The sequence below is a fragment of the Phoxinus phoxinus genome (genome assembly GCF_949152265.1).
Source record: "Phoxinus phoxinus genome assembly, chromosome: 6".
NCBI lineage: Eukaryota > Metazoa > Chordata > Actinopteri > Cypriniformes > Leuciscidae > Phoxinus > Phoxinus phoxinus.
This window is the reverse complement of record NC_136881.1, coordinates 694,325-709,324: the sequence shown is the minus strand read 5'-3', so window position 1 is coordinate 709,324 and position 15,000 is coordinate 694,325. Positions and strand designations below refer to the sequence as shown.

The 15,000-nt window shown below is 41.1% G+C and overlaps 2 protein-coding genes across 4 annotated transcripts in view; both read right to left on the bottom strand.

Moving 5' to 3' along the window:
- tfdp1b (transcription factor Dp-1, b) overlaps window positions 1-12,864 on the bottom strand; it is a 19,440-nt gene extending 6,576 nt beyond the window's left edge. The window contains exons 1-6 of one of the 3 annotated variants that reach the window (XM_079615383.1): window positions 12,846-12,864; window positions 9,385-9,445; window positions 7,768-7,834; window positions 6,624-6,727; window positions 2,208-2,320; window positions 895-1,057 (exon numbers count right to left, since the gene is read on the bottom strand). In XM_079615383.1, the coding sequence (XP_079471509.1) occupies window positions 895-1,057; window positions 2,208-2,320; window positions 6,624-6,727; window positions 7,768-7,834; window positions 9,385-9,396 (459 nt within the window). In that variant the 5' untranslated portion in view covers window positions 9,397-9,445; window positions 12,846-12,864. Of the gene's footprint in view, window positions 1-894; window positions 1,058-2,207; window positions 2,321-6,623; window positions 6,728-7,767; window positions 7,835-9,384; window positions 9,446-10,135; window positions 10,309-12,845 lie in introns of those variants that run through there. The other 2 variants (XM_079615381.1, XM_079615382.1) reach the window with 2 other exon arrangements.
- A 929-nt stretch (window positions 12,865-13,793) lies between these two features.
- tmco3 (transmembrane and coiled-coil domains 3) overlaps window positions 13,794-15,000 on the bottom strand; it is a 23,402-nt gene continuing 22,195 nt past the window's right edge. Inside the window, 1 exon segment of the mRNA XM_079617388.1 lies at window positions 13,794-15,000. This exon segment is cut by the window's right edge and continues 1,521 nt beyond it. The gene's annotated coding sequence lies outside the window, so the exon portion shown is untranslated.

Below are 15,000 nucleotides of genomic sequence, written 5' to 3'. Positions count from 1 at the left end.
GAGATGTGTGTGTGTGTGTGTGTGTGCGTGACTGACCGCCTCGTTCGGGGAGATGTGTGTGTGTGTGTGTGTGTGTGTGCGTGACTGACCGCCTCGTTCGGGGAGATGTGTGTGTGTGTGTGACTGACCGCCTCGTTCGGGGAGATGTGTGTGTGTGTGAGACTGACCGCCTCGTTCGGGGAGATGTGTGTGTGTGTGTGTGTGTGAGACTGACCGCCTCGTTCGGGGAGATGTGTGTGTGTGTGTGACTGACCGCCTCGTTCGGGGAGATGTGTGTGTGTGTGTGTGTGTGAGACTGACCGCCTCGTTCGGGGAGATGTGTGTGTGTGTGGTGTGTGTGAGACTGACCGCCTCGTTCGGGGAGATGTGTGTGTGTGTGTGTGTGTGTGTGTGCGTGACTGACCGCCTAGTTCGGGGAGATGTGTGTGTGTGTGTGTGTGTGTGTGTGCGTGACTGACCGCCTCGTTCGGGGAGATGTGTGTGTGTGTGTGTGTGTGTGAGACTGACCGCCTCGTTCGGGGAGATGTATGTGTATGTGTGTGTGTGTGTGAGACTGACCGCCTCGTTCGGGGAGATGTGTGTGTGTGTGAGACTGACCGCCTCGTTCGGGGAGATGTGTGTGTGTGTGAGACTGACCGCCTCGTTCGGGGAGATGTGTGTGTGTGTGTGTGAGACTGACCGCCTCGTTCGGGGAGATGTGTGTGTGTGTGTGTGTGTGTGAGACTGACCGCCTCGTTCGGGGAGATGTGTGTGTGTGTGAGACTGACCGACTCGTTCGGGGAGATGTGTGTGTGTGTGAGACTGACCGCCTCGTTCGGGGAGATGTGTGTGTGTGTGTGTGTGTGTGAGACTGACCGCCTCGTTCGGGGAGATGTGTGTGTGTGTGAGACTGACCGCCTCGTTCGGGGAGATGTGTGTGTCACCGGAGCTGAACTCCGTCACCAGCTCGTCTGCCACCTCGTTGTATGACGTCACCACTTTCTTCTGCACCTTCTCACACACTTTCATGGAGAAGTGCCTCAAACCCTTCCCGCTCTTATCGCCTTTCCTGCTGCGCCTGCGGAGGAGCTGCTGATGCATGAGATCTCAACAACACAACAACAACAACACAACAACAACACAACACAACACAACACAGTGCTAGTGATGGGCCATTCATCGCATGTCACATGACAAATTAACCAAAGACTCGGAAGGTAAATTAAATATTCATGTTCCCTGTAAATGATCTTTGGCTGCATTAATGATTTCTTAACTCTAAATATGATCAAGACTGCAGAGGAGGAATTTAGCTGTTAAAAGCCACATCAAAAAAATTAAACACTAATCTCACATCTATTGTGTTTCAATAATTCAAGCACTTTTCCAAGTACCTTTTCATAAATGTGAGTGTTTTCAGCGTCAAGCTTTTAAAAACGACAAACGTATCAGAATGGGATATTTTTTAAAGATTCTCCTTTTGTTTCTGTTACATTTTGAGTAACATTCATATTTCTTCTACAGGGAAACAAGCTCATTCCCATGTGACTAACTATAGTGCATTGTGGGACAGCAGTTTGATGATGATGATCCCGATGAGGACGATACAGGGCGGCACGAGCCACTGAAGCAACACCAAGATTCGGCTTCCTGCAATTATCAAAATATATATAAATATATATTTTTTAATAGTAAATTTTGTTTATTTTAAAGATATTTATTTATTTATTATTTAGTAGTAATCATTTTTTATTCTTTTTATACTATTTTATAGTCATATTGATGCAGAATGGCAGAAGTCTGGCCTGTTTGGGCCGCTCTAATATCAACCACAGCAAACCGGGATTTTTATTTTTGTTTGTTTGTTTGAAAATTAAATAAATATTAGTATTGTATTGTACATTTTTGTTTTTAAATATTTTTTTGGTATTTTATTTTACATTAACTTATCATTGTAACATTAAATAGTAATTTAAATAATGCAAATAAGTAAATATTTAGTAGTAATAATTATTTTTTAAAATAATTTGTATGCTATTTTATAGACACATTGATACAGAATCACAGACGTTTGGCCTGATTTTGCATCCCAACAGCAAACGAGGTTTTTTTGTTTGTTTAATCACGTTTAAACCCATTTCCCTTTGTGATCGTGCCGCCCTCGTCCTCTATCCCCACAGTGCCGATCACAGGTGCATCATGGGCTGATCTACAGACGCTGGACTGACCCGGTGGACCAGGGCGAGGACTCGAGTGTGTTCTGGGTCTGCGGCGTGTGGAAGTGTGTGTTGGGCGAGCGTGGACCGGGTAACAGGACCGTCCTCTGAGGGGTTCCCATCACCTGCAGGAACACACATCACATCACGTTAGCTTTACTTATACAGCGCTTTACAGTTTCAGAGCCGCTTTACAGCGTTTCAGAGCCGCTTTACGGAGTTTCAGAGCCGCTTTACAGAGTTTCAGAGCCGCTTTACAGAGTTTCAGAGCCGCTTTACAGAGTTTCAGAGCCGCTTTACAGTTTCAGAGCCGCTTTACAGAGTTTCAGAGCCGCTTTACAGAGTTTCAGAGCCGCTTTACAGAGTTTCAGAGCCGCTTTACAGTTTCAGAGCCGCTTTACAGAGTTTCAGAGCCGCTTTACAGAGTTTCAGAGCCGCTTTACAGAGTTTCAGAGCCGCTTTACAGAGTTTCAGAGCCGCTTTACAGCGTTTCAGAGCCGCTTTACAGCGTTTCAGAGCCGCTTTACAGTTTCAGAGCCGCTTTACAGCGTTTCAGAGCCGCTTTACAGCGTTTCAGAGCCGCTTTACAGTGTTTCAGAGCCGCTTTACAGAGTTTCAGAGCCGCTTTACAGAGTTTCAGAGCCGCTTTACAGAGTTTCAGAGCCGCTTTACAGAGTTTCAGAGCCGCTTTACAGAGTTTCAGAGCCTCTTTACAGTTTCAGAGCCGCTTTACAGAGTTTCAGAGCCGCTTTACAGCGTTTCAGAGCCGCTTTACAGCGTTTCAGAGCCGCTTTACAGTTTCAGAGCCGCTTTACAGCGTTTCAGAGCCGCTTTACAGCGTTTCAGAGCCGCTTTACAGCGTTTCAGAGCCGCTTTACAGCGTTTCAGAGCCGCTTTACAGAGTTTCAGAGCCGCTTTACAGAGTTTCAGAGCCGCTTTACAGCGTTTCAGAGCCGCTTTACAGCGTTTCAGAGCCGCTTTACAGCGTTTCAGAGCCGCTTTACAGAGTTTCAGAGCCGCTTTACAGCGTTTCAGAGCCGCTTTACAGTGTTTCAGAGCCGCTTTACAGAGTTTCAGAGCCGCTTTACAGAGTTTCAGAGCCGCTTTACAGCGTTTCAGAGCCGCTTTACAGTGTTTCAGAGCCGCTTTACAGAGTTTCAGAGCCGCTTTACAGTTTCAGAGCCGCTTTACAGAGTTTCAGAGCCGCTTTACAGTGTTTCAGAGCCGCTTTACAGCGTTTCAGAGCCGCTTTACAGCGTTTCAGAGCCGCTTTACAGAGTTTCAGAGCCGCTTTACAGCGTTTCAGAGCCGCTTTACAGAGTTTCAGAGCCGCTTTACAGTGTTTCAGAGCCGCTTTACAGCGTTTCAGAGCCGCTTTACAGCGTTTCAGAGCCGCTTTACAGAGTTTCAGAGCCGCTTTACAGCGTTTCAGAGCCGCTTTACAGCGTTTCAGAGCCGCTTTACAGCGTTTCAGAGCCGCTTTACAGCGTTTCAGAGCCGCTTTACAGCGTTTCAGAGCCGCTTTACAGTTTCAGAGCCGCTTTACAGCGTTTCAGAGCCGCTTTACAGCGTTTCAGAGCCGCTTTACAGTTTCAGAGCCGCTTTACAGTTTCAGAGCCGCATTACAGTTTCAGAGCCGCTTTACAGTTTCAGAGCCGCATTACAGTTTCAGAGCCGCTTTACAGTTTCAGAGCCGCTTTACAGCGTTTCAGAGCCGCTTTACAGCGTTTCAGAGCCGCATTACAGTTTCAGAGCCGCTTTACAGTTTCAGAGCCGCATTACAGTTTCAGAGCCGCATTACAGTTTCAGAGCCGCTTTACAGTTTCAGAGCCGCATTACAGTTTCAGAGCCGCTTTACAGTTTCAGAGCCGCATTACAGTTTCAGAGCCGCTTTACAGCGTTTCAGAGCCGCTTTACAGTTTCAGAGCCGCATTACAGTTTCAGAGCCGCTTTACAGTGTTTCAGAGTAGCTTTACAGCGTTTCAGAGACGCTTTACAGTTTCAGAGCCGCTTTACAGCGTTTCAGAGCCGCTTTACAGCGTTTCAGAGCCGCTTTACAGTTTCAGAGCCGCTTTACAGTTTCAGAGCCGCATTACAGTTTCAGAGCCACTTTACAGTTTCAGAGCCGCATTACAGTTTCAGAGCCGCTTTACAGTGTTTCAGAGCCGCTTTACAGCGTTTCAGAGCCGCTTTACAGTTTCAGAGCCGCATTACAGTTTCAGAGCCGCTTTACAGCGTTTCAGAGCAGCTTTACAGCGTTTCAGAGCCGCTTTACAGTGTTTCAGAGCCGCTTTACAGTGTTTCAGAGCCGCTTTACAGCGTTTCAGAGCAGCTTTACAGTGTTTCAGAGCCGCTTTACAGTGTTTCAGAGCCGCTTTACAGTGTTTCAGAGCTATTTCAGAGCCGCTTTACAGTTTCAGAGCCGCTTTACAGTGTTTCAGAGCAGCTTTACAGCGTTTCAAAGCAGCTTTACAGCGTTTAAGAGCAGCTTTACAGTGTTTCAGAGCCGCTTTACAGAGTTTCAGAGCCGCTTTACAGTGTTTCAGAGCTATTTCAGAGCCGCTTTACAGAGTTTCAGAGCCGCTTTACAGCGTTTCAGAGCAGCTTTACAGCGTTTCAGAGCCGCTTTACAGAGTTTCAGAGCCGCTTTACAGCGTTTCAGAGCAGCTTTACAGCGTTTCAGAGCCGCTTTACAGCGTTTCAGAGCCGCTTTACAGTGTTTCAGAGCTATTTCAGAGCCGCTTTACAGAGTTTCAGAGCCGCTTTACAGAGTTTCAGAGCAGCTTTACAGCGTTTCAGAGCAGCTTTACAGCGTTTCAGAGCCGCTTTACAGCGTTTCAGAGCCGCTTTACAGCGTTTCAGAGCCGCTTTACAGCGTTTCAGAGCCGCTTTACAGAGTTTCAGAGCCGCTTTACAGAGTTTCAGAGCCGCTTTACAGAGTTTCAGAGCCGCTTTACAGTTTCAGAGCCGCTTTACAGAGTTTCAGAGCCGCTTTACAGAGTTTCAGAGCTGCTTTACAGAGTTTCAGAGCCGCTTTACAGTTTCAGAGCCGCTTTACAGAGTTTCAGAGCCGCTTTACAGAGTTTCAGAGCCGCTTTACAGCATTTCAGAGCCGCTTTACAGAGTTTCAGAGCCGCTTTACAGCGTTTCAGAGCCGCTTTACAGCGTTTCAGAGCCGCTTTACAGTTTCAGAGCCGCTTTACAGAGTTTCAGAGCCGCTTTACAGCGTTTCAGAGCCGCTTTACAGCGTTTCAGAGCCGCTTTACAGTGTTCAGAGCCGCTTTACAGCGTTTCAGAGCCGCTTTACAGAGTTTCAGAGCCGCTTTACAGCGTTTCAGAGCCGCTTTACAGCGTTTCAGAGCCGCTTTATTTTGATTTGATTTACTTTATTAATCCCCAAGGGGAAATTTATATGTAAATTTACAGAGTTTTAGAGCCGCTTTCCAGCATTTCAGAGCCGCTTTACAGTGTTTTTAGAGCCGCTTTACAGAGATAACAGGGAAGTAATGCAGCTAAGTTTGTTTTCAGAAGAAAAAAGCATCACAGTCCAGCTTAAGTAAGTTCAGTGATGGTTCATTTTGTTGTAAAAAAGTTATTAATTTAGTTCATTTATATATTTAGCCGCTCTGGAGAAAAGCGTGATGTCATTGTCCAGCTCAGCTCAGTTCTCATATAATGCTGTCAATGCAGGAGATCAATAATATTGATGAATATTAAATGAAATGTCCTCAACTAAGCAAGACAGAGGAAAGGAAGCAAAACTCCATCAGTGTCAGAATGGAGAAATAAAGCTTGTGAGAAACCAGACTCAGTCTCAGTTCTCCTCTGGCCAACGAACCAACAGTGTATGATTATGATTCAGGAGCATTAGAGGTCAGAGGTCAGATTGTATCAGAACATTCAGAATATCACAATCACAAGTGCGGGAGAGAGTGGATTGTGCGACTGTGCTCATTTCTACAGACGAGCAGCTGTAATAGGATATGATGATGATGATGAAGAAGAAGAGGCTAATCCCGCTGACTCCAGCGTTCTGTGATCCGCTTACACAGACTCTCACGGGTCACCTCACACAATGTTAATGGGAGGGAGTGGGAGGGGCCAGCGAGCGGGGTCATGTGACCGCTCATGCTTCATTAGAGGCCCACTGAAGTGTCTTGGGACGCGCAGCTTTGTTTGATGATGCGTTGACGTAATATGCACTGAAACAGGAAGCTAAGGCGGGACATATTGAATGGCTCCTCCCCCTTTTCAAACAGCCAATAGCGTGAATCCGAGCACCGATGATTCGCTGGATTCAACAGTAGAGATGTGAATAAGATGTGAATAAAATAGTTGTATATAGTGGTTTGTTTGTGTTATGCAGCGTGTGTGTGTGTGTGTGTGTGTGTGTGTGTGTGTGTGTGTGTGTGATTGCGAGACTCTTACCACATGTGGCAGCACATGAGCGCCGGTGAGGGTTTTAGGCAGGATCTGTTTGACCGCAGAGATGGACGCCGGATGAACGGTCAGGAACGACAACACACCTGCAGCTGCAACACACACACACACACACACACAGATCATTAATATTCACCAGACCTGATGAACATGTGCAGTGTGTGTTTCGTTACTGCTGGTCAGGAAGTCACTGTCAGAGACTGACGAGTTATTAGATTCGCTGTGACTTCGAATAAAAGCTTTACATAAATTAGTTTAAAAGTTTGGGGTTGGTAACATTTTTAATCTGATAGAGTCTCTTCTGCTCACCAAGACTGCATTTACTTGATCCAAAATACAGTAAAAACAGTGAAATATTATTATAATGTAAATCATCAGTTCTCTATGTGAATATACAGTAAACTGTAATTTATTCCTGTGATCAAAGCTGAGTTTATCATCATTACTCCAGTCTTCAGTGTCACGTGATCCTCCAGAAATCAGTGTAATATGATGATCTGATGCTTAAGACACATTTATGATTATTATCAGTGTTGAAAACAGTTCATATTTCTGTGGAAACTGATGCATTTTATTTTTCATGATTCTTTGATGAATAGATCATAAGAACAGCATTTATTTGACATAGAATCTTTTGTAACATTATAAATGTCACTTTGGATCAAATTAATGCATACTTGATGAATAGAAGTATTAAAAATATATATTTTACCCCAAACTTTTGAACAGTAGTATATATTTTTATCACATTATTAGCATTCAAACCATATATATAATCCATAATTGCATTATATTTTCGTGTTTGAGTAGCGGTCGACTAGTTTGATCACATTAAGAAAAATCATCAACATAATTTTTAATCAAATGTCACTTTTTATCAACTTAATGCTTCCCTGATAATAGATATTAAAAACAATATGTTGAACAGTGATGTTACTTTACACAAAGGGTTAGTCAGTGATTCTATTGCATTAGTCAAACATTAACCGTAATAATGTTTTGTATCCTAATTATTGTTATTTGAGTGTTGACTCCAGAGCTCAGACTTCTGTTTCCTCTGGTAATGGACAGAGCTGACCTCTGAACCCCAGCTGTCGTTACCCAGCATGCACTGGGCTCAGTGTGCACTCACGTTTCCCCGGACTCAGAGTCTGGTTGACGAACAGCTTTATCTCTCCATTAGTTTCTTTGAGTCCAGCCTGAGGATCAGAGAGACGGAGATTAGGATCTTATAAAAGAGCTTCTTTGAGATCATAATCGTCAGAAATGCTGGAATTATTACATCAACATGAGCCGTTTATTCATATGCGGATGCTTGTGTTTAATAATCTCGGAAACAACAGCACAACAGCTTCAGTTCCACAGCAACCATCCATCAATATCAGCAGATGCACGTAATGAGTCGATAATATATTAGTTTCTCCTTTTAAGTTAGATTAATTAGTTAAATTACTGACATAAATGAACTTTTGCACCATATTATAATTTGTCCAGTCTCACCAGTACAGTCTGTCATATAGTCTACATAAAATCATAATGAGAACATCATAATTGTGTGTTTGGGACGTGGCTTTTAATGATGAGACTTTTGTTTTTGTAATCAGCCTCTCAAAAATTATGTAAAAATTTAGATTCAGATTTATCTGCCAATATATTGGTTTTCAAATATTAAGATTTATCGTATAGGTCAATATTTTTGTATCGGTGCATCCCTAAATATCAGCAAATACAGTGTGTGTTACAGTGGCGGAATTAATCTTAATTTCCAGCAGAAATGACTCTGTGCTGTTCACATGTTCATATCATCCATCATTACATGTGAGCAGTGTTGGGGAAATGCATTAGAAGTAACTTGAGTTATGTAATCAGATTACTTTTTCAAGTAACGCATTACTTTTAAAATTTACGACAAAATATCTGAGTTACTTTTTCAAATATGTAACGCAAGTTACTTTGTTTTCCCATTTATTGACTGACAGCTCTCCTGTCCTCATGTTGTGTGTGTGTGTGTGTGTGTGTGTGTGTGTGTGTGTGTGTGTGTGTGTACATGATGTTTATTGTAGTTCTAGACTAAATGTGAACATTTACTCATCTCACTTGCACAAAAAATATTGAATATTCCTCAAAATGAATAAAATCAGTGAAATGCAGAATCAGAATACTATGCAAACCTCCAAATAACTAAATATGTTACATAAAACATAATTTTTTATGCATTTAATCTCACTTTATTGACCAATGTACTTGCTTCTGACCTTCGATGATGCAGTTTAATAAGCAGAAATTAGAGAGATAGAAAGGTTTGCTGGTCTGCTCTCCTCTACTGTACACATGTCCTTCAGTCTGAGGATTATTATTTCACTTTTGGTGTGAAAGGGTCTTTACATTTGCCCAAAAATATAACTTTTGCGTTATAAAAAAAACAAGCCCAGCCCAGGTGGGAGGAAAAAAGTAACGCAAAAGTAATGTAACGCATTACTTTTCTAAAAAAGTAACTAAGTAATGCACTTAGTTACTTTTTAAGGGAGTAACGCAATATTGTAATGCATTACTTTTATAAGTAACTTTCCCCAACACTGCATGTGAGTTTAATGTTTTTCCCCTTTGAACGGTCAACCTCAATGCAAACGAGATATGTAAAACATAACCGTAAGCTAGTCACTCTGGACAGGGAAATATAGGCTAGAATGAACACGTGTGTGTGTGTGTGTGTGTGTGTGTATAATATTGTGAAGCGTGTGTTTCTTACATCTTTAGCCATGATGGAGACCTGAGGTGTGGCCAGTCCTCGCTCTGAGACGGCAGTTCTGCTGAAACACAATCACATTATTAAACTCATCATGACAGTGAGGTAGCGCTGGTCTATTGTGTCGTATATCGAGTGAAGCGCTTCTGCAGCAAGAACACATGTGGGCGGGGCTTGATTGTGTCTGTGGGGAACTGATTGGATGGTTGTGGTTTGCTATTGGCTGATCTCATGTGAGTGACAGGTTATAGCCCCGCCCTCGCGCCAGTGTACACGTCATCAGAGAGGGAAGTTTATTCTGATTCAGGATTACAGTGAGCAGTCAGATGTTTAACTCAACTTCATGTTTATTGGACTAAGATGAATATTTATGAAATTCTGTCCACACACATAAACAACAACAAAAAGAAGTTGCACTTTTCTGAGCTCAACTGTTTACACCACATAAGAAAAATATACTTTAGTAAATCTTAATTGTTTTATTCACATACAAAGTCATAATTATGATATATCTGAATGAGGCTGTCATGATTTCTACGTATTTATGTCATGATTATATACTTTTAAAAACGGGCTGTTCGGATGAGCAGCTTCTGTTCGGAGAGCGACGCGAATCATCATCGCATCGCGACCCTCGCACTGTTGTTCGCGTTAGCTCGACGCTGCTAACGCTAAGCTAACCTAGCGAGCTGACGCTTACACTTACCTCACGCACACACACACAAACTACCTAACATACACTGATTTATCTTACCTTAACTACCCCGCTCACCTCCGCGTCATATCTCGCGCTGATATCAACAGTTGGTTGGATAAAAGTCAGTGTTTATCTGCGAGCTACTTCGGCTATTACTACACACAGCAGTCAGTCAAACTGAGCTTGGCGGCCTCCCGCGAGCGCGCGTCCTGATTGGATACACGCGGTGTGACGTTAGCGCGCATTCACAACTCCACTGGGAAACCCGAGTCATCTCAGCGAGTTGGTTCGTAAACGAATCAGTGATTCACTCGAGTCATCACACCCAGAATTTTCGCCACAGTTACTAGTTATTGTAATATTATTTGGCAACATTGTGATACACAGCCATGCTAATTAAGCTCATTTTAAAACAATTTACTTTTTTAAAACTATTATAACGGTGTTATTAACATGGTATAGGCTACACATCAACTCAAAATGGTCTGAAAAGTCTGAAAGCTCTGTCAGTTGTGAAGCAAACCTAATAATAAGTTGTGTATGATCATGTTAAGATATGGTTCATATAGTAAGTAACTTTTAAGGCCACAGTCAGGTGTTTAGATTAGGGAATCGATTCAAACGAATCATTAACAGAATGATTCATTCGCGACTCGCACACCACTCGCTCTGAACTTTGCATTTGTTGTTAATTCAGCTTTCAATTTTACTCAAGAAGCCTGCATATAAATCAAAACTCAGTTTAGTTATGGATGTAATGATGATTATCTGTATGTTAATAACACGCCAATGAGCTCCTGTCGTTACTGACCTGGGGGCTGTTTCATAAAAGCCGCTTAGAAAAGCGGGGATTAAAGTCCAAAACCCGACTTGAATAAACCTAACAAATAAGTTGGGGCTAAAGCGGTTTCATAAAAGGTAATTCAAGTTCACGCAATCCCACTAATTTGATCCAGGTTTATCTAATCTAGATAACTGCGTGTGTACGCGTTTCTTAAGCAGCCCTGGAGGTCGATCATAGATCAAATCGATCCACCATCAAACTGCATATATTTTGTGCTGTTTTATGCGTTTGAGACATGGTGTTTGCAAAACTTACATTTCACAGGAATATTCTCCATCTGAAAATCTTAGAAAGGTGTGCAAATAGTTCAATTTTGCTGTAAACTTCACATTGAACGAGCGCTGCTGCGCGCATGCGCGCCAAATAGGAGCGCAATAATTCTGACTAATACATTTTGCTTGGAAAATTAATAGGCTATGCGATATTTTATAACACCAGAAATATCTTCTAATTATAATAATTTATCTTTAGGATGTTGCAGTTGCAGTGAACTTATATCTCATTAAACTCATATATTTTATACTTATAATAAAACAATTGAACAGAAGTAGGCCTAATTCGGGGAAGAATTTTTTTTTAAGAAACCAAATATAATATAATAAAGATACAAAATATAGTTTTGGGTTTAGGACCTAAGCTACTTTAAAAAAGTAAGAAATAAGTAATTAATACTTATTTAATTAGAATGCTGAGAATTACAGCTTTTAAAGCAATCTTTTTTCTTTTTTTTTGGAGAAAGCAAGAATGTTTGGTTAGATTTAGTTTATACAGTGCATTATGGAGAGGATAACATGAAATTAAGAGCAAAAGTATACATTTTGAAAAGATATGTGCAACTCTAAAATCAAAGAATATTCCATAAAATAAAGGAATACATATTAGCCTATAACTATAACTATAACCTTCCCTCCCTTAATTCTAGTTATTTGTTATTTTATTTATTTACTTATTTAATATTTAAATAAATTACTTTAATAACTTATTATGAATTATGTGTCATTATAAGAGTTTGATATAAATATGTGAATGTTTTATTTTTTCCATTTTTTTTCATATGTAAAAGTGTCTAACTATGTACTTAATGGTTGTTGTTCTAATAGTTTTTAGGTGTTGGTGGGTATTATCACAAAAGAAAAAAGTAGAAGGAAAAATAAGATTTATCGGGGGAAAATATTTAAAGGAACTATCCATTTGTATAATTGTGTTAAATGTATTTGAATTGAAAGACATAATAAAGTACATAAAATATATATATATATATATGCTAAAATATTGGTTGTTGGACATTAGATGTGCCTTAGAATTTTAAACCTACAATTAGTGTATTTTTAGGATAATAACTGTAAAGGGACTATTGTAATGGTAAATCAAGTGTAGGTTAATATAGCAATTACTAAGCTCAGATTCATCTTACCAGTTTAAATGTATACTGTGCTTTTGTAATCATTTATTTTAAATGTTGTTTCATACATTTTTAAAACTATCGAATTAAATCACAAAACATTCAGCCAGTAAGAAAAGAAAACCTGTAGGATATATATGTATATGTATATAGACCCCGACATATATGTTTGTAGGTCTATATTGTCTAATTTATCATTGTAGCCTTATTTAAGTTGATTTTCTTTACTGTATATTTATTTTTGGACTTATAGTGGTTAATAAAGTCAAATAATGGTATGAGAGATTGTCAGTAATTGTGTTCCTATTGGTCAGTGTTAGAGGATCTGTGTAACAACTGAGGCTTAGCCTGACAGTTAGCCTGCCCTGGACCAGGCTAGTTTCCCAGCATAAGTTGCCAGGGTAACTGAGTTTGAACTATTTTAAGTTTGCTTTATGAAACAGAATCAACCGACAATAAGTCTGACTAACCAAAATAAGTCTGGCTTATACTCTAATCTTGGTTTATGGAACAGCCCCCTGGTTAGAAGTCTCTGTTTCTGTGGTCTGATGTTATTCTGCTGCTATCGGAATTATCGTCAGTTTCCTAGTTAAAAATGGGACATGATCGCCTTCTCAAGCTCGTAATCCCGACTTCAGGAGTGGGAAGTGTCCGATAGCACGTGAAGGCAGCATTAGGCATGTGGAAACATGTCTACACACACACACACACACCATTATGGCCTTTTTAAAGTGCAGGTTGACATTTACACTGCTGCATGAAAGGCATTTTAAATCAAGTTGAACAATTATGAACATACTAAGTCATAAATATGAGATAAAAAGTCATAATTATGAACATACTTAATATTATGAGATGAGGCATAATTATGAGATTTAAAAAACTGAAATTAAGACATTAAAACTCATTTGACATACTAAGTCGTCATAATTATGAGACAAAAAAATAGTAATTATGAACATACTAAGTAATCATTATTATGAGAAGTCATAAATATGAGATAAAAAAAATCATAATTATGAACACACTGTCATTATTATGAGAAAAGGCATGACTATGACATTGAAAAGTTGAAATTAAGACACTAAAATTTAATTGAGATAAAAAGTAATAATTATTAATATACCAAGTTATAATTATGAGATTAAAAAGACAAAATTATGACTTTCTATGTGAATTTTGACTTTTTATCTCATAATTCTGATTTTTTTTTAAAACATGATGTTGATGTAAACATGATGCCCTGCATATAATACGTAAATTCACAACAACGTCTACTCCTGTGGTTCAGACCCTCCACACACACACACACACACACACACACACACACACACACACACACACACACACACACACACACACACACACACACACACACACACACACACGCACACACACACACACACACACACACACACACACACACACACACACACACACACACACACACACACACACACACACACACACAGAATTGAAGGTTTTATTGGTATTTTTGCTCTAGAGAGAATCACCAGTCCCGAGGAATGCTTCATAGTTCAGTTCGTCGGAGTAACGTAAGACCCGCCGCCACCGTGAGCGCGAGTTTACCGCCGTCTGCCGCACACACCCGCTTCACGTCCGCTCAGTTCAAGGCACGCATTACACAAATAAATAACGTTTGGTCATACATAACATATTATAGCAGACATAGACACATTAGAAAAGTTGTGCGTGAATATATTAAAGGAGGAGTTCACTTCAGAATTAAAATCTACTCTCCCCAGTGTTTGTCTCAGGTGAGTGTTTGGAGAGTCTCAGGTGAGTGTTTGTCTCGGGTGAGTGTTTGTCTCAGGTGAGTGTTTGTCTCAGGTGAGTGTTTGGAGAGTCTCAGGTGAGTGTTTGTCTCAGGTGAGTGTTTGTCTCAGGTGAGTGTTTGGAGAGTCTCAGGTGAGTGTTTGTCTCAGGTGAGTGTTTGTCTCAGGTGAGTGTTTGTCTCAGGTGAGTGTTTGGAGAGTCTCAGGTGAGTGTTTGTCTCAGGTGAGTGTTTGGAGAGTCTCAGGTGAGTGTTTGGAGAGTCTCAGGTGAGTGTTTGTCTCAGGTGAGTGTTTGTCTCAGGTGAGTGTTTGGAGAGTCTCAGGTGAGTGTTTGTCTCAGGTGAGTGTTTGGAGAGTCTCAGGTGAGTGTTTGGAGAGTCTCAGGTGAGTGTTTGTCTCAGGTGAGTGTTTGGAGAGTCTCAGGTGAGTGTTTGGAGAGTCTCAGGTGAGTGTTTGTCTCAGGTGAGTGTTTGGAGAGTCTCAGGTGAGTGTTTGTCTCAGGTGAGTGTTTGGAGAGTCTCAGGTGAGTGTTTGTCTCAGGTGAGTGTTTGGAGAGTCTCAGGTGAGTGTTTGTCTCAGGTGAGTGTTTGTCTCAGGTGAGTGTTTGTCTCAGGTGAGTGTTTGTCTCAGGTGAGTGTTTGTCTCAGGTGAGTGTTTGTCTCAGGTGAGTGTTTGTCTCAGGTGAGTGTTTGGAGAGTCTCAGGTGAGTGTTTGTCTCAGGTGAGTGTTTGGAGAGTCTCAGGTGAGTGTTTGGAGAGTCTCAGGTGAGTGTTTGTCTCAGGTGAGTGTTTGTCTCAGGTGAGTGTTTGGAGAGTCTCAGGTGAGTGTTTGTCTCAGGTGAGTGTTTGTCTCAGGTGAGTGTTTGGAGAGTCTCAGGTGA